Source organism: Ylistrum balloti, unplaced genomic scaffold (genome assembly GCF_031769215.1).
Source record: "Ylistrum balloti isolate Yb309-2 unplaced genomic scaffold, AGI_CSIRO_Ybal_v1 Utg369562, whole genome shotgun sequence".
Classification (NCBI taxonomy): Eukaryota; Metazoa; Mollusca; class Bivalvia; order Pectinida; family Pectinidae; genus Ylistrum; species Ylistrum balloti.
The window spans coordinates 178,122-197,799 of record NW_026781862.1 but is presented as its reverse complement, the minus strand read 5'-3'; the positions used below and the strand labels follow the sequence as shown (position 1 = coordinate 197,799).

General features: G+C 37.6%; 1 protein-coding gene across 1 annotated transcript in view; it reads left to right on the top strand.

Moving 5' to 3' along the window:
* LOC132549663 (lysine-specific demethylase 2B-like) overlaps nucleotides 1-19,438 on the top strand; it is a 38,145-nt gene extending 18,707 nt beyond the window's left edge. Inside the window, exons 8-17 of the mRNA XM_060213650.1 lie at nucleotides 43-196; nucleotides 1,409-1,524; nucleotides 1,916-2,617; nucleotides 3,039-3,122; nucleotides 4,726-4,938; nucleotides 6,112-6,357; nucleotides 6,494-6,667; nucleotides 6,951-7,277; nucleotides 9,195-9,347; nucleotides 14,903-19,438. Coding sequence (XP_060069633.1) covers nucleotides 43-196; nucleotides 1,409-1,524; nucleotides 1,916-2,617; nucleotides 3,039-3,122; nucleotides 4,726-4,938; nucleotides 6,112-6,357; nucleotides 6,494-6,667; nucleotides 6,951-7,277; nucleotides 9,195-9,347; nucleotides 14,903-16,243 — 3,510 coding nt within the window. The 3' untranslated portion in view covers nucleotides 16,244-19,438. The remainder of the gene's footprint in view (nucleotides 1-42; nucleotides 197-1,408; nucleotides 1,525-1,915; nucleotides 2,618-3,038; nucleotides 3,123-4,725; nucleotides 4,939-6,111; nucleotides 6,358-6,493; nucleotides 6,668-6,950; nucleotides 7,278-9,194; nucleotides 9,348-14,902) is intronic.
* Nucleotides 19,439-19,678: the final 240 nt, after the last annotated feature.

The following is a 19,678-nucleotide window of genomic DNA, read 5'->3' as shown; positions in this document are numbered from 1 at the left end:
TGAGTTGTATGCTTTCTCAGACCACTGTTTGTTATTTTCCAGGTGTTCTGGTTGATTCCTCCGACAGAGAAGAATATTGACAGCTATATAACCTGGACATTATCAGGGAAACAAGGAGACTTCTTCCTCGCTGATCATGTAGAGGGATGTCAAAGAATAGAGCTCAACGAGGGTTACACTTTTATCATACCATCTGGTAATGTTATTTAACTGATAGTTGTACCACTTCAAATATTCAGTGCACAAGCCCTAATCACAATATAGTGAAGGCTAGAGCAAAATAACATTTGAGCAAATTTTAACTTTTTTAGGGTCTTGGTTAAGTGTCATGTAGTCTGGAATTTATTGAACCAAGTTCAGTGACTTGATACAGTTACATATATCAAATTATTGAAAGAGTTCAATAACTCGATACAATTCATTATTAAATGAGCTTAATAAATTCCTTATTTCATTTACACAACCACAAAATTCTATTTGTAAGCAAAAACATAATTAATTTCCTTATATGACTTAAGGTTAATTTTGACTCAGACAATATGTTTTTCACTACCAAGTCATTTTCATGAACTTAGGCATAACATCACAATAGTGTTATTATACTTCATGTAGATCTCAATAAGGAGATGTGCAGTGTACAAGAACCGTCTCTTTTTATATAATTTAGGAGTTCTTGCCCTTTGTTATTTTTCATACTTACATTTTGTCCCATGCGGGGAGCATAACCTGTCTCTGATGGCCCTTGTTACATAAATGTCTTACAATATGCATCACATAACTGTATGACATACTGCAACAGTCCAGTTCAGATAAATAAAGTTGTCTCTGTCATGTTATGGCTCAGTATCATACCTGTTTCTTGTCTTCACATCACAGTTTATACAAATGTCAGGTATAGATTTGTATGTCAGGGTTTCAGCTAAAATAAATCTAAGGCCATTGTTAATATCTGTAAAAACTTTTTTTTCAACGATGACGTTAGTATATATGAGATTTGAGCAATTTTCTTAAGACATTTTCTATGCTCCCACCATTTCGTGGTCAGGACATGTTAGTGTTGAATCATCATTCTGTCATTTTGTCAATCTTGTTTCAGCTCCTTTAGTGGGAACATGCGAAGAGCTATTGTTGTATATAGTTGTATTATGATAAGTTTCGTCAGTAAGGATCAAATTTTCACAAAAAATGATCAGGCCAAAAATGGAAAGCCTTGCTTAACTCCTCTAGGAATTTCAAAACATCTCTTAACAAAGCCAATAACACCATGCTTTTCAAACTTCTCCTTGGTTTTGGGGGGAGCTTTCATGTTGTGCAGACACATCTGGTTTCAGTTAACAGTATAATACTCTAAGTATTTACAGATGTTTCAGATATAGAGACATTTAATGATTAATTATCCATTAAACAGGATGGATCCATGCTGTATACACTCCTAAAGATTCTCTAGTGTTTGGAGGTAATTTTCTCCATAGCTACAACATCGTGAATCAACTGCGTGTATCCGAGGTTGAAGATAAGACTCATGTGAGTAATTGAATTTAAACAATAGAGACTTAAAACTGGAAACCACACATAAAAATGTATACAAGACCATCAAACCACGGATTTACAACCACATTATTTTCATTGGTTGCCCATTCCAAGATGCACTATTGCTAAATCCTGTATTTATCAAAGCATGATAATTTTTACATTACAATGCCCTGTATTTTACATATTGTTACATTCTAGATTAAGCATTGAATGTTAAGTGTTATATCATAACAATAGATTTGCAGAAGGGCAAACATCAATGATAATATTATTATGAAGTGTTTCTTTAAAGAATGATTTTATTGACTGGATCAGCACAAGAGGTATTTTTGACATAAATATTTGTAGAGATGTACACTGAACAGACTCTTTGTTGATACAGGTGCGTCAGAAGTTTCGTTACCCTTTCTATGCAGAGATAGCCTGGTATGTTCTTGCTCAATATCTCAAGTGTGTCACTGGGAAAGAATATCTTAACCTTCGGAAGCCTCCTGAAGAGAAGGAGTCTGAGGACATCAACATGGAAACGTTCTCAAATGATGACGATTCACGCCCACCGTCAAGGTGTTCTCAGGAAAATGGATGTGTCGATAATAAACCTGTTGACTTGAAGGATGTGATAGCTCCAGGCACTCCCAAAATGGCCAAGAGTGTTACTATTGAATTGACACGAATCGACCAATCACCAATTAAACGATCACAGAGTGACGATGAGTGTAGTACACCTGGTAGACGACGATCACCAAGGAAGTCTTCGTCAGACAGCTGTAGTTCAGCGGACACAGAAATATATGAAAGACCTGATGAAATGGTTGTGGACAATTTAAATGATGTTGACAATGACAAGGACAAGAAGGTAGAAAAAGCTGTCTTTAGTGGTGTGAGTAAGATGGAGGTAGCTAGTGCTGATGTGAGTGAGGTGACTGGTGTAAGTGGTTCCAAGTCAGGAAAGTGGGTACATCTGACAAAGTGGGAGCTACAAGGACTGCGCACATTAATTGAATGGCTGGAGGGACTAGCACCCACCAAAAAGGGAGTTCCAAAAGAACTTTTGGAGCCAGACACTGTGCTAAATGAAGCTAAGGTAAACCTATCTGAAACTTCTGAAAAAAATACTATTCATCTTTTTAGCTTATATTGAGTTATACATTAGCCTCTGGTATCAGTTATGGGGATGAGTTTGTATTTTTCCTGAATATGTAACACACCCTTCCTATTTATGGTACACTCAAGTTGTGGTATAACTACAATTAAGCATTTATGCACAATATTTCTTAATTTTGATGTTTTAGACATTTACTGTAACAAAGACATATGAAAAATAATCTAAACTCGTTAGAAAAAATTGCACTACTTACCAAATTTTAATTGATTCATGCTACTGTGTGTTTTGCAGTGTTAAAACTTGTGTAGAAAATATGATCAATAACTGCTGCTTTTCCAGGTTCTTGATGACAGATTTTGCTTATATTTCATACTTACATCTTGATTGTTCTCTGTTGTAGCAACTGTTATTGGACCATGCTGAAGATAACCCTGCCTTAGCTGTCACTGGTGAACCTGTACTATTCTGGCCTCCCTCCAAAAAGGTAAGCCACTTTTGTATGATTCTGTAGGACTGTCACAAACAGCAGGTACTTCAGCCTAGATGCACTTTTTACCTGATTTCAACAAAGAAGTAAGGGATTTCTCTGTGACCCTGGTAAATACTAGCCGCAATATATCGCTTGCCTAGAGACGACTTTTCCTTGATCGGTTGAGTGTCAGATGAGTAAGCTAGAGGTCCTGTCTCTATGAGATTGTGTTTTCTTCCTTTTGGTTTGACGGAAACATGTTCCTTGTATTTGTATGTAAGATAATGAAAACGGTGGATGTAAAACACTTGTATTAAATATATGTATTTCACATGGGTGCTTAACAAAAAGTAAATGAACCGAATGAACCTAACTACAATGATGATGATCTATTCTGATGATAAAAGTTATTCAAAATTTGTATTGCCTGATCAGGAGTTTGGCAGTTCTGCTTGGAAATACTCAGTGTAAATAATAATCTTTATTTTGTGCTGTATTTCTTCCTGTTAGTACCAAATATGACATTTGTTGATCTCAAAATGTGCCATATGTCATGTATTACTGAGAAATTTCATGTCCATCACTGTACATGTACTGACTGTACAGTTAAAATTTCAGTACAGTATAACTACATATGTAAATTCCAAATCTGAAGAATATATTGTCTGAGAAATGGGAGGTCAGATGTTTTTTTCTTTTGTTTTTTTTGGGGATTTTTTATTTTCGAGAAATTAGACACTTTTCTGTATCATACTTCTCACTATTGAGTCGGTGATCTGGAATCCACTTAGCTTAAAAATTAACTATACTTTGTTCTCATGACCAGGACCCTGGGTAGTTATCCCTGTGTGCTGTCATTGTTCTCATGACCAGGACCCTGGGTAGTTATCCCTGTGTGCTGTCATTGTTCTCATGACCAGGACCCTGGGTAGTTATACCTGTGTGCTGTCATTGTTCTCATGACAAGGGCCCTGGGTATTTATACCTGCGTGCTGTCATTGTTCTCATGACCAGGACCCTGGGTAGTTATACCTGTGTGCTGTCATTGTTCTCATGACCAGGAACCTGGGTAGTTATACCTGTGTGCTGTCATTGTTCTCATGACCAGGACCCTGGGTAGTTATCCCTGTGTGCTGTCATTGTTCTCATGACCAGGACCCTGGGTAGTTATGCCTGTGTGCTGTCATTGTTCTCATGACCAGGACCCTGGGTAGTTATACCTGTGTGCTGTCATTGTTCTCATGACCAGGACCCTGGGTAGTTATACCTGTGTGCTGTCATTGTTCTCATGACCAGGACCCTGGGTAGTTATCCCTGTGTGCTGTCATTGTTCTCATGAAAAGGACCCTGGGTAGTTATCCCTGTGTGCTGTCATTGTTCTCATGACCAGGACCCTGGGTAGTTATACCTGTGTGCTGTCATTGTTCTCATGACCAGGACCCTGGGTAGTTATACCTGTGTGCTGTCATTGTTCTCATGACCAGGACCCTGGGTAGTTATCCCTGTGTGCTGTCATTGTTCTCATGACCAAGACCTTGGGTAGTTATCCCAGTGTGCTATCATTGTTGACAGTTAAAGTTTCCAGAAATGATAGAATTGAAACCAATTTGTTTCACAGAAAATTAAACCAAAAGTGAAACTATCTGGGCCAAAGAAGGCTGCAGGGAAAGGCAGTCCATCGTCAGGTGTTCGTCGGCGCAGGACACGGTGTAAGAAATGTGAGCCATGCACCAGGAATGATTGTGGGGAGTGTAATTTCTGCAAAGACATGAAGAAGTACGGTGGACCTGGGAGGATGAAACAGTCATGTATCAGTAGGCAGTGTCTAGCAGTAAGTATTTACACTCAAACATTGTCTAGCAGTAAGTGCTTACACTCAAACAATGTTTAGCAGTAAGTGTTTACACTCAAACATTGTCTAGCAGTAAGTGTTTACACTCAAACAATGTCTAGCAGTAAGTGTTTACACTCAAACAATGTCTAGCAGTAAGTGTTTACACTCAAACAATGTCTAGCAGTAAATGTTTACGCTCAAACAATGTCTAGCAGTAAATGTTTACACTCAAACATTGTCTAGCAGTAAATGTTTATACTCCAACATTGTCTATCAGTAAGTGTTTACACTCAAACAATGTCTAGCAGTAAGTGTTTACACTCAAACAATGTCTAGCAGTAAGTGTTTATACTCCAACATTGTCTAGCAGTAAGTGTTTACACTCAAACAATGTCTAGCAGTAAGTGTTTACACTCAAACAATGTCTAGCAGTAAGTGTTTACACTCAAACATTGTCTAGCAGTAAGTGTTACACTCAAACATTGTCTAGCAGTAAGTGTTTACAGTACACTCCAACAATGTCTAGCAGTAAGTGTTTACACTCAAACATTGTCTAGCAGTAAGTGCTTACACTCAAACAATGTCTAGCAGTAAATGTTTACACTCAAACAATGTCTAGCAGTAAGTGTTTACACTCAAACAATGTCTAGCAGTAAGTGTTTATACTCCAACATTGTCTATCAGTAAGTGTTTACACTCAAACAATGTCTAGCAGTAAGTGTTTACACTCAAACAATGTCTAGCAGTAAGTGTTTACACTCAAACATTGTCTAGAAGTAAGTGTTTACACTCAAACATTGTCTAGTAGTAAGTGTTTACACTCAAACAATGTCTAGCAGTAAATGTTTACAGCAGTAACAGTAAGTGTTTACACTCAAACAATGTCTAGCAGTAATATTTTATGCTCAACCCATGTTATCTGAGTTATATAAAACATACCTTTAAAACTTGCAGTTTAAAAGAAAAAGAAATAAGATTTTGCTTTTCCACAATTTTTGTGTTCTTGTTTATCAAAATATTGATATTTTCATGAAATCTATCTTACTTGTTAGACCAGACAACACAACTTTAAAGATATTCTTTATGCATATATAAATACAATCAAATTTTAAATTTTACTTTTGGTGACATCACAACATGAACCTTACACATTGATATGTTTGTGTTAAGCCTGTTATCCCCCATGCTGCTGTGTGTATGATCTGTGGGAAGGATGACCGTATCAAGGAGTCGGAGGGTTCAGACGAGACCATCACAACACTGATGGAGTGTGGGATATGTTGGGAGATCGTTCATCCGCCCTGTATCAGACTAAAATTTGAGAACTTGGACAACAATGGTAAAGTAAATGAGGACCTGCCAAACAGCTGGGAGTGCCCTAAGTGTTGTCACGACGGGAAGCAAGGACAGCTCAAGGTGATCATATATTAAAATGAATATGATTTTTCACTACACACGATAAAGATTTGATCATTTTATCAGTAACAGACCTTTAGTTTGAGATAGTTTTATCTTGATTCATGCATTAACTCAAGAAGTGTTGACCTTTCAGCCAAGGATCTTTAAGGGTGTGGGTAAGATAGGTAAGGGAGGTGAAGCCGCAATGTCATGTGACTCGCCTTGTATGGAGACCAATCACATGATCAAGACGGAGGATGAGGATTCATCTGAGGGCAAAAGAGTAACATCACGCCAGTCACCTCTGATTGAGAACACAGACCACAAGGTACAATTATCCTATACTGTCAAGTCAAATGTTTTTGTGGGTCTCAAATTTGGTGGTTTTGTCAAAACAGTATTATTTAGTGGATACTTGTATTTGTGGATGCTGTAGAACTTATGTAGAAAATATTATGATCAAATTTATTAATTGATGGACAGGTAAATTTGTAGAAAAGGAATATCCATGAATTCAAGAACATCAAAGGTCCATAAAATATTTGGTCGTTATGGAAGGATGAAATGATAATATGGTACACTCCTAGATATATGATGTCATTTTGATGTAGCATGAAGACATGGAGATGGATGAAAGCAACATTGAGACAGAGGAAGAAGAGGTTACACCCAAGGGAGATAACTTGAAAGATATAAAGAGAAAAAAGACAATTAAAACAAGTTTATCTAAGGGAAACTTGAAAAAGGGGCGTAGTCCCTTGAAGAAAGTAAAATTGAGAAGATTATCAGGTCAACAAATCCCACAAAGACGACCTCTTCACTCCATTATGACTAAGCGAAAATCTCCTGGTCAGCTCAAGTCTCCTGTTCAGCTAAAACCTACAAGTAAACTCAAAACTGCTGGTCAACTCAAGCTTAAAAAATCTCCGGTCAAAAGGGTAAGTACTGTACTTAATAAAATCTCAAGTCAACAGGATAAGTACTGTTCTATATTAAATCTCAAGTAAAGAGGGTAAGTACTGTTTTATATAAAATCTCCAGTCAAGAGGGTAAGTACTGTACTTTATAAAATCTCAAGTCGAGCGGGTAAGTATTGTTCTATATAAATACCCCAGTCATGAGGGTACATACTGTTCTATATCAAATCTCCAGTCAAGAGAGTAAGTACTGTTCTATATAAAATCTCCAGTCAAGAGAGTAAGCACTGTTCTGTATAAAATCTCCAGTTAATTAGGTCAGTATTGTTCTGTATAAAATCTCCAGTCAAGAGAGTAAGTATTGTTCTATATAAAATCTCCATTCAAGAGAGTAAGTACTGTTCTGTATAAAATCTCCAGTCAAGAGAGTAAGTACTGTTCTATATAAAATCTCCATTCAAGAGAGTAAGTACTGTTCTATATAAAATCTCCATTCAAGAGAGTAAGTACTGTTCTGTATAAAATCTCCAGTCAAGAGAGTAAGTATTGTTCTATATAAAATCTCCATTCAAGAGAGTAAGTACTGTTCTGTATAAAATCTCCAGTCAAGAGAGTAAGTACTGTTCTATATAAAATCTCCATTCAAGAGAGTAAGTACTGTTCTATATAAAATCTCCATTCAAGAGAGTAAGTACTGTTCTATATAAAATCTCCATTCAAGAGAGTAAGTACTGTTCTATATAAAATCTCCATTCAAGAGAGTAAGTACTGTTCTGTATAAAATCTTCAGTTAAGAGAGTAAGTACTGTTCTGTATAAAATCTCCATTCAGGAGAGTAAGTACTGTTCTGTATAAAATCTCCAGTCAATTAGGTCAGCATTGTTCTATATAAAATCTCAAGTCAAGATAGTAAATACTGTTCTATTTAAAATCTCCAGCCAAGTTGGTAAGTACTGTAATTTATTGATCTAGAAAATCATATGTGAAGGAACAAAGATTATGCCATCATGATGAACAGACAATGTGTGAGGTTATCTATTAGTTGTAATGTTAGTCTGCAGTCAGATTTGTTTTGTTAGCCAACTACCATCAGGCATTGATCTTCTTAGATAACTTTTTGCCATTTTCTATCTGACGTAAATTTTATTTAATCACTTTTTCTAGAGGTGAATTAGACAGATATTTCTCCAAATTCATAATCATGTATGATTTTGAGGCGAACTAGACAAAAGTGATCACCTGACTGTTGAAGTTGTGACAATACCATTTCTTGGTGTTTATTGGATATTTCACCAGCTGTTGGCTATGACTTATGTTACTATATTATCCTTTCTTTACTTCTGGAAAGTTATATAGGATTTTGGCCTTTGAAGTCTATTAGATTAAATAGATCTTTTGAAAATTGAAAGTTGTCTCCCCTAGCTCATGTTGTGCATGATGAGTTTTGCAACTGATCCTAAAATATTGTTGATGTTAATACAGGTAGTCATCTTCTAATTTGACTGTCAAGCTGATTACCACAGTTTTTAACAAAGTTGTGCAGATGTCTTTTGTCATTATTGTTATTTCTCTTCTTTTTTCATATTTAATTCCTGCTTTGTAAAATCAAGTGATAGTCCCGAGACAGAATTCCTGACCATCAAGAGCTTACATTTTCTGTTTGTTTTTATATACAAATGTTTTTTTTCAAATTCCATAATCAATAGCCTTTTTATTGCCTTGTTATGTATCTTTATAATGACTGCCAGAAATCTGAGATATGTTAAATCCCTTGATATGTTATACTCTTGATGTATTTAATGATAGGAGAGAATAGAAAAGGAAAAGTTGATACATTAAGTATAAAGATATCTGATGGTAATTAGTTCAATGTCATCAGAGTGGATCAATTTATGGTAATATCATGCTATTTTAGAATTAACATTTTTGTTTTCTCAGAAGCGAGACCAACTGATTGACAGCCTAAGTCCTCGGGAACAGTTGGTGGGTATTCCAGTTATAACACGCTCAGGCAGGACGGTGAAGAAGTCGCCTCAGCTGACAGACGAAAACATGTCATCTGACATACCACGGAAACGTGCCCGACGTGAGGTAGTTATTCCACGCCGATACTTGGATTAAATGTTGTACCCATCCCGTCACAAACACCTCCAAGTTTGTGTACAGTGGGTGGTAGTCTCCTGTTTCTTTTGTGATTTGTTCTTTCTTCCATTAATATGATATGCTACCTTACTGTTCATCATCTTCAACCAAAAAGAGTTCCACACCCAGACTTTAATATCTCCCTTTTACTAACAACAGTTTGAAATGGTTTAAAAATTTTAAAAGAAAGCTGGAATTGACGTAACTGTACGACAAGGTAATTAGTTTCTGGAGGATGAATGAAGTATATTGTAGCATATAACACTTATGTTTTTGAGAGACCAAATTATGATTCTCTATAGCCACAAAGTCTTTGCTTTAAAGGTTTTGTGTTTTTCATGCATGTGCAGGAAGAAAAATATTTTCCTTTTTGGAAATGAATCAAAATTTCAAGGTTATGAAAAAAAAAGAAATTCTATGCAGCATGTTTAATACCCATTGGCTACACTTTTAATTTAAATATCACATCTACATCTATTTTAAGACATGATAAATTTAACACATATCTAGATGTAAGTAAATCTAGATAATATTTCTATGCCAGATGGATATTGCCTTCACCAAATACTATATTTTTATACATAAAGATGATTTGTACTGTTTCAGTATGTCAATGTTTAATTGATTCTATTGAGGATTTAAAGAAAAAAAAATTTTCTTAACACATTCATCATCATCATCATCATCATCATCATCATCATCATCATCATCATCATCATCATCATCCTCATCGATCTTTCTCTGTCTCTCTTCTTACCTTCAATCGTTTTGTTGATTTTATGTGTTTTCAGTATCCCCTTCTGGGGGAAATAAAGATTGATGATGATGTCATTGCTCGAATGTATTTCACCCTAAAGAGTTCAATAACTAGATACTGGTGTTGACATCATGGAGTCTACAATAGTGTCTAGAGATATGTATTGATAATTTAAATACAGTGTTTTAAGATGAGAATTAAACTCTTTGTTAATCTGAACGAGAGTAATGACAAAGCAAATAATGGATGTTTTAACAGCAAATTGATTCTTGAATTACGTAATATATTCCTCAAAAATAGAGAACTTCCATGCAACATTACTTCAGTGAAATATATGTTTCTAAGTGCTACATAATTGGCCTTTATTGAGGATAGGACAACATTATGAAAATTGAATAAAAATATTCATGAAGACATTTGTGGTCTGTTCTAGATTTGGGTTGAAAATTAAACCACTACCTATCTCCTATGTGATCACATCACCATTGTAGATCATACTTTGTACTGCGCCCAGATGAGGGATAGATTATCTTAAGATTATTTTGTTATTTTACTACACAGAAGACAATTATCTTCTTTGTGAGAAAATCTTTACTGTGAAGTTGATTGTTTTTGTATTCTTTTTGACACATTTTTTATCAAGGCAGATCGCTTTCAGAAGTTTGTATTAAGAATGTAAATTTGCAACATTGAAACTCAAGATCGCTGAAAAGGATATCACAACCTGATACAAGCAGCTAGAATGAGACTTGTGTATTGTGAAGTTGCCTTGTACAATAGCCTACCTCATTGTGGTGTACATGTGATGTATATAAGTGCATAATTGATGTTAATTTATGGTCATTTACATAAAAATTCTAATTGTTGCCTTGTAAATGAAGATCAAGAAAATCTTCACTTCAGTTGCTGTTGAAAACCCCTTTCAGATGTAGAGAGGAATATAAACCTACTAAGTTGCAGTCAAGCTTCATTCTAATACAGAGTAAAAATCATTAATTGCTGCCCAGCCATATAACTTTAGAGTTATCTGCCCTGTCACACTGGAATTGTTTGCTTTTTTGTGCAGGCATTGTCCAATATGTTACTGTGAAAATATTTTCTTTGTTAATGTGAAGATATTTTTCATTTTACATAGTACATGTATACCATGTTACACTGGAGTTATCTACCCTTTAACAATAGAATTATCTACCATGTTACAAAGGCGTTAGGTTGCTTTGATGATATCTACCATGTTGATGTAAAGATATCTTACATTTTACTGATTGATATCTACCCTGTTAGTACACTGTAGATACCTACCATGCCACTGTAAAATCATATTCAAAAAATGTTATCCTCAAGTATTATAGTCCATGTCTTCTTGAATGTGTTTATCATTTTGTGTACAAATAAATTAATGGATTTAGAGTACAAACTAAGGAAACGAAAATAAATCCTCATGAAAATTAAAGATTTTACAGTGCCTTGAAGATATCTGCAATGTCACACTGGAGTTATCTACCTTGGTACAATTGACATTTCAACCATGGTACACTAGATATATATTACCATGTTACAGTAATATATCTGCCACGTTACACTGGAGTTATGTACCATGGTGCAGTTGAGGTATTTTACCCTGTCAGACTGGAGTTACCTACCCTGTCAGACTGGAGTTATCTACCCTTTTATGCTGGACGTATTTAACCTGTTACATAGATGATATCTACCATGTTTCACTCGATATTTCTAGCATGGTACATTGGAGTTATCTACCCTGTTACACCAGAGTTGTGTACCATGGCACAATGGAGGTATTTTACCCTGTGACATTTGAGTTATTCACCCTGTTACACTAGAGATATCTATAGTGTGATACTGCAGTTATTATCCATGTCACCCTGGTATTATTGACTCTGTTACATGGGAGATATCTACCTTGTAACAATAGAGTTATCTACCTTTTATCAATAGAGTTATCTACCTTGTTCACTGGAGATAACAACCATGTAAAACTGGAGATATTTAACGGAGTTATCTACAATGTTACATAGAAATTGTCTACCTTGTCTTGTAGTAATTTTCAACTGATGTATACAAAGCATCTAACAACTTGTATATGTATTTCTTAGCAGTTGTGACTTGCCAACCAAATCATTAATATGTTATTATAACATGCCATGTATCATTTTATGTAACATGTTGTATACAGAGTGTCATTTGCTCAATTTTGCATAATTCAAAAAGTTTTATGTTTATTTTTAAAATGATATTTCCATATTCTTAAGTCACTTGTATGATTTACTTTGTGCTTTAAACTCTCATGCACCTGAAGTCAAATTTTGTATGGTGCTGTTTACCCAAAAGTGAGAAGTGGTATTTGTGAATAGTATATCTTTGTAGTCATGGTGAATTAGAGAAAGATAAATGTAGTTATGAGGTTAGGATAAAAGTCTGTGTAGTAGTCAGTAGTACAAAAAGGTCTAGAGTAAAGGTGGTAGGAGAAAGGTCTGTAGTAGTCAGGGGAAGGAGAAAGGTCTGTAGTAGTCAGGGGTAGGAGTAAGGTCTGTAGTAGTCAGGGGTAGGAGTAAGGTCTGTAGTAGTCAGGGATAGGAGTAAGGTCTGTGTTGTAGTCAGGGGTAGGAGTAAGGTATGTAGTAGTCAGGGGTAGGATTAAGGTCTGTAGTAGTCAGGGGTAGGAGTAAGGTATGTAGTAGTCAGGGGTAGGATTAAGGTCTGTAGTAGTCAGGGGTAGGAGTAAGGTCTGTAGTAGTTAGGGGTAGGAGTAAGGTCTGTAGTAGTCCGGGGTAGGAGTAAGGTCTGTAGTAGTCAGGGGTAGGAGTAAGGTCTGTAGTAGTCAGGGGTAGGAGTAAGGTCTGTAGTAGTCAGGGGTAGGAGTAAGGTCTGTAGTAGTCAGGGGTAGGAGTGAGGTATGTAGTAGTCAGGGGTAGGAGTAAGGTCTGTAGTAGTCAGGGGTAGGAGTAAGGTCTGTAGTAGTCCGGGGTAGGAGTAAGGTCTGTGTGGTAGTCAGGGGTAGGAGTAAGGTTTGTAGTAGTCCGGGGTAGGAGTAAGGTCTGTAGTAGTCAGGGGTAGGAGTAAGGTCTGTAGTAGTCAGGGGTAGGAGTAAGGTCTGTGTAGTAGTCAGGGGTAGGAGTAAGGTCTGTGTAGTAGTCAGGGGTAGGAGTAAGGTCTGTAGTAGTCAGGGGTAGGAGTAAGGTCTGTAGTAGTCAGGGGTAGGAGTAAGGTCTGTGTAGTAGTCAGGGGTAGGAGTAAGGTCTGTAGTAGTCAGGGGTAGGAGTAAGGTCTGTAGTAGTCAGGGGTAGGAGTAAGGTCTGTAGTAGTCAGGGGTAGGAGTAAGGTCTGTAGTAGTCAGGGGTAGGAGTAAGGTCTGTAGTAGTCAGGGGTAGGAGAAAGGTCCGTGTAGTAGTCAGGGGTAGGAGTAAGGTCTGTGTAGTAGTCAGGGGTAGGAGTAAGGTCTGTAGTAGTCAGGAGTAGGAGTAAGGTCCGTGTAGTAGTCAGGGGTAGGAGTAAGGTCTGTAGTAGTCAGGGGTAGGAGTAAGGTCTGTAGTAGTCAGGGGTAGGAGTAAGGTCTGTAGTAGTCAGGGGTAGGAGTAAGGTCTGTAGTAGTCAGGGGTAGGAGTAAGGTCTGTAGTAGTCAGGGGTAGGAGAATGGTCTGTAGTAGTCAGGGTGAGATAGTCAAGAGATTTTGAGAATATTGCAGTTTTACCTAGAATTCCAGATATTATGCCAGAAGATGTTCTTATTTTCCTACATATAAGATGATCCAAGTTTTATACTGTTTTACAAATTTTACCATTATCAGCCTGTGCCTAATTTTTAATGTTACTGTGTGTTCATGCATTCAATTAATATGTATACTACATTATGAAGACACACTGAGAATGATAATACAGCGAATTCTAATAATACATCTTTGGAGTGTAATTTTAAGTACTCCTGAAGGTGAAGGGTTATAGCTCTGTTGTATCTATATTGTCAGGTAATCAACTTGTCACTATAACAGTTTTAACTCACATTTCAGTTATTGGCAGCTTGTTGTAACCAGTTTTTAATAAACATTGGAGTTTTTCAGACGGTACCAATGCTATCTTGTGTATATCTTTTATATGTGATATGTATGATGCTTTCCTCGCTGTCTTTTCTTGCCTTTACTTGATGACATTAGAATGTAGACAGGCCCTGTATAGAGTCAAGAACGATGTAGAAATTTTTAAAAAAAGAAGTATAAATTATTCGGTTCATCTTGAGAATTCGATTATTTGCTACTAGCATAATTCAATGAAAGATGAAAAAATCGATTATCTATGGGTTGCACATTATACGATAAAGGCGCTGTAGCTATACCTATCTGTTCCAGCGACAACCCACTATTACTCCGACAAGCTCTCTGTAACTGATAGCGTGTGAGCATTGTTTCATTATTGCTATACGATTAAGATGCAAACGTCGGCAGTTTGGAAGGGAAAACTCGTTTAATCGGGATAGGGTATACATTGGACTAGATGCGGTAGTCAACATCAAAACCATTAAGATAGAGTTGATAAGCTACATCAGGGGTGTTTGAGCGTTTGATTTTAATACATATTATAAGGAAATACGCGTCTATTGTTTTAGTTATTCATGATGCTCAATATTCAACATTTGATGAAGATATTATTCGGATATGTTTCTTGTGCAAGAACACTTCTGAAAAGGTTGCTTGTACTAGAGAATGGGTACTCACCGTAGTTCTTGTTCTTGCAGGGTCTGTCTACACCTACCGGATCACCAAAACATGCCCAAAAGACGAGACACTCGAGTCAGTCGCCTGGTGGTGGTGTTGGTGGTAGTGGAAAGCTCCGCCCAAGACCTCACAATAGCTCTCCCGGGGGGTCGGGGGTTCAGGATACTCCCGAGGGCGTTGGGCGCACAAAAAAGACGCCCAGAAAAATGCTAATGTACGCGGGAGGTAATGCAACTGGTCAAAAAGAAACTACGCCTTCGACTCGACAAACCGTCGGTGTAGGATCGGGCGTAAAAAGGAAGAAGCTAGCGGCGAAGGCTGTGGCAGGTGGGTCCGGATGTTTGTCTCTCAACATTCGTTCTGCGGCGCAGCTCAGAGGTGCCACGGGTGGTCAGACTGGCAAAAGTTCAACCCAGTCTGGTAAAGGAAGTGCAGCATTTATGTGTGGAAAGAGCAGTGGGGCATTTGATCCTTCACAGTTTAACTTGAAGGAGCCTAAGCTTGTATTAGAGCGGTACGTAATTAGACCAGCACCACCGTCTCCTCCGCCAGATCATCTGGAGCTGAATACCGGTCGCAAACACGTCCTAAAGAGGATGATGTGGCTGAAGATATTTTCTTACCTGTCTAGTTCCGACCTTGTCCGATGTATGGCAGTCAACAAGATGTGGTACCGCTGGTGCCTTCACCATACACTCTGGATGTATATAGACATCAGCAATAGGAGAGTATTACAGACGCATCTCATCGGCATTGTTAAGAGGCAACCTTTCTCACTAAAACTCGATTCTGTTACTATGACACAGATGCAGTTGTCATGGTTACTCGCACGCATTCCACAATTAAAGGAGGTGTCCTTGGCGTCTTGTTCCTGGGCTACTGTTAGTGCCCTCTGTCTGTCCTGTCCACTCCTGGCATCTCTCAATCTCAACTGGGTGTCGGGTCTGTCTGAGGATGGGTTTCAAGACATCATCACCCCTCCAACAGAGCGAATACCAGGCATGCAGGACGTCAGTCGTCTGCATTGCCTTAAAGTGCTGTGCTTGGCGGGCACTGGAATCACGGATTCATCTCTAGCTTTGATGGCAGAGCATCTGACAAGAATGGAGAACTTGGATCTTAGCTACTGTACTAAACTTTCAAATGCAGGTATGGAGGTGCTACTGTCGCCTCATTGGTCAATTCATAAGACAATAAAAAAGATGGACCTCTCTGGTTGTCGGCGGATCACGGAAGCCGTCCTCGACCTCCTTTCCGCATGTAACAAGTTGCGACTTGTTGTTGCCCGAAATTGCACAGGTATCTCAAAAAACCAGTTCGTGAAGGCATCGTCGTCATCGAATATAACTTATATCACGTGATATATCATGTAGATTTGCCGGCATGTAATGCATCGGTCGGAACTGTGTCGTCGACATCCAACATCGCGAGATATCCCATTACTTGTGTTACATGATACATGACATTAAAAGACCTAATCATGATGCATTTTGAAAATGTGCCGTAACCATCCAACATCACCAATCAGGTGATACTAGAAACCATAGACCTACACGTGATGCATATTTAGCTAACCATCATCAAATGGTGGATGTTTCAAATCTCCCTACGTCAGTTGTCAGTCCGTTAACTATTCTCGTTATGGCTGTTTCTTGGGAAGTACTCAACCAAATTTTCTCAAATTTCACATAAATATTCCCTATAGTCCCTAGTTGTGCACTCTTGACTTGGAACTGACGAGAAAAACAAATTGGCTGATAGGCGACTATCTAAGTTTTGACAATACAGTATTTTTATTGCTTTTTCTCGAGAAGAACTCGATGGATCTTTTTTTTAATTTTGAATTATGTTTCCTGTAGTCCTCAGATTTTTAAACTTACGAGAAGAACAAAATGGCTGGCAGGCGGTCATTTTTTATTTATGCAATGAATGTTATCGTTATTTCTTAAGAATTACGAGTTGAAATTTTCAGAATCTATGTATGTAGGTTCCCGTGGGTCCTATGCCCTTTTCAAGTTAGAATTGATCTGGGGTGGGGGGATAGCTGACAGGCGACCATCTTCGATTAAAAATTAGTATCACTATTCCTTACGAAGTCTTGTTTTAATTTTAAATTTCGAATTAAGAGCAAGAACCGAGAAAAGTATAGGAAAGAGTAGAAAAGGTAAAACTTGTAAAGAACAAACAATGGTGGGCGCCAAGATCCATCCGGGATCTCTTGTGTAAATGTGCCGTTACCATCCAACATTATGTAAATCACGTGATACCAGATGTCATAGACCTACATGTGATGCATTTTGTAAATGTGTCGTCATCATCCAACATTCGTACATCACGTGATTCATCATGTAAATGTTCATTGTATTGTCATCAATAGCCTACACAACATGCATTTTTTAAAGATTTCGTCATCATCCAACATTACACAAACCACGTGATACATGTATGGTAAAATGTGTTATGCATTCAAAGTACAATGTATTTATAACAGTAAAATGTGAAAAATAAGGTTTTGTAGAATAATACGCACACAAACACCTGTCGGAACTGCCATGAATCATTTGGAAAGTTAAGATTTAATGATGTTGGTACCTTTAAGTTACTTTTGAATTATGTTTTCATATAATGATCATATTTAAAGGAAAGCCAGCTACTTGAACCCGCTGTGTATTCCGTCTCCAGCGAAGCTAGCGATGTGTACTGAAATGGACTCGGGCCATCCGTCCGGATATCTAGGAACGAATGAACGGAACACTACTTAGTGTTTATGTTAGGGATGGTTTATATCGCCTACGTTTCATGCTTTACCTGAAAAAAATATAGTAATTGCGCATATCATATATGGGGAAAGTGTAGAAATCTCATGCATCGGTGAGTTGTGTAACTTGGGTTGGAGAATGAGAGACTGCTTCTTGCGAATGCTGAGTTCGACCTACTTTTTATTCTTCAATGTCATAGTTCGAAATCTGGTGTAGAAGGAAACTATTTGGAAATCTTGTACTCGGTTATGTGTTGCGTTGGATGAATTCTCTGAGCGGGAAACATCAATCCTGAATGTTTGTACCAATAAGGTATAGTTATAGGATGGACAGTCTCGCATTGTGTATTTGGGTGAATATTTTCCGGATACAATGGTAATAGTATGGACAGTTTCGCATTGTGTATTTGGGTGAATATGTCTAGGGTACAATAATGTGGACGGTCTCGTACGCCGTATTTGGGTGAACATGTCTAGGGTACAATAATGTGGACGGTCTCGTACGTTGTATTTGGGTGAATATGTCTAGGGTACAATAATGTGGACGGTCTCGTACGCTGTATTTGGGTGAATATGTCTAGGGTACAATAATGTGGACGGTCTCGTACGTATATGTGGGTTGAAATGTCAAGGGCTACTAATCAGGATGTTATCGGATGTTGTATTTGGGTAGAGATGTCTTCTGTCCTATTTTGGGTGGAGGTGTCTAGAATCCAGAAGTCTGGGCGATCTCGTACGTTGTATTTGGGGGACAGTCGTGTTGGAGTTACTTGCCCTTTGTGATATGTTTATACGGTTAAAGTATTAATGTTAACATTTAAATCATTATTCTGAATTATGTAGATATATTTGCGTTGCTTACTTTCATACCTCCGAGTACATGTCATCAAACAATGTGTTAATGTATACATCGACATCTCCGTGGTGACGGTGGTACTTTGACCTAAAATATCAATATTACGGATATAATCTATAAACAGCTATGGTTTCAGTTATTGTTCCAAGGTGAACTATTTTTGTAAACATTTAGTTTTCTGCCTAAGACGTAAGTAGATCTTTCCCTGTCAGGCAGATTTAAGTACAGATGTTGTTTCCGAATCAGGCAGATTTAAGTACAGATGTTGTTTCCCTGTTGGGCCGATTTAAGTTCAGGCGTTGTTTCCCTGTCAGGCAGATTTAAGTTCAGGCGTTGTTTCCGAATCAGGCAGATTTAAGTACAGATGTTGTTTCCCTGTTAGGCAGATTTAAGTACAGATGTTGTTTCCGAATCAGGCAGATTTAAGTACAGATGTTGTTTCCCTGTCAGGCAGATTTAAGTACAGATGTTGTTTCCCTGTCAGGCAGATTTAAGTTCAGGCGTTGTTTCCGAATCAGGCAGATTTAAGTACAGATGATGTTTCCCTGTCAGGCAGATTTAAGTACAGATGTTGTTTCCCTGTTAAGCAGATTTAAGTACAGATGTTGTTTCCCTGTCAGGCAGATTTAAGTTCAGGCGTTGTTTCCGAATCAGGCAGATTTAAGTACAGATGTTGTTTCCCTGTCAGGCAGATTTAAGTTCAGGCGTTGTTTCCCTGTCAGGCAGATTTAAGTACAGATGTTGTTTCCGAATCAGGCAGATTTAAGTTCAGATGTTGTTTCCGAGTCAGATTTAAGATGACGTTTCCATATCGGGCCGATTAAAGCCGTATTTTCCATTTCAACAAGATTTGTGTATTGACGTGTTAATTGTTGCTCTTATCCTGTATCAGATGTCAACATCGGTATGGTGAAGGAAATAAAGTTCCATAACGTTAGAAAATTGGCAGTCTATCTTCATTTTATCGAAAGTGTGCCGGAAACAAATTATTAGCACGCAATACAGGTAATATTTTGCACATGACAAAACTCAATATGGACCAGAAACACACCATACATATCTAAGTCTGTCTGTGACAACACTAAATACGGACCAGAAACACACCATACATATCTAAGTTTGTCTGTGACAACACTAAATATGATCCACTGTCTGTTGACATTAGCTATATGACACATTGTC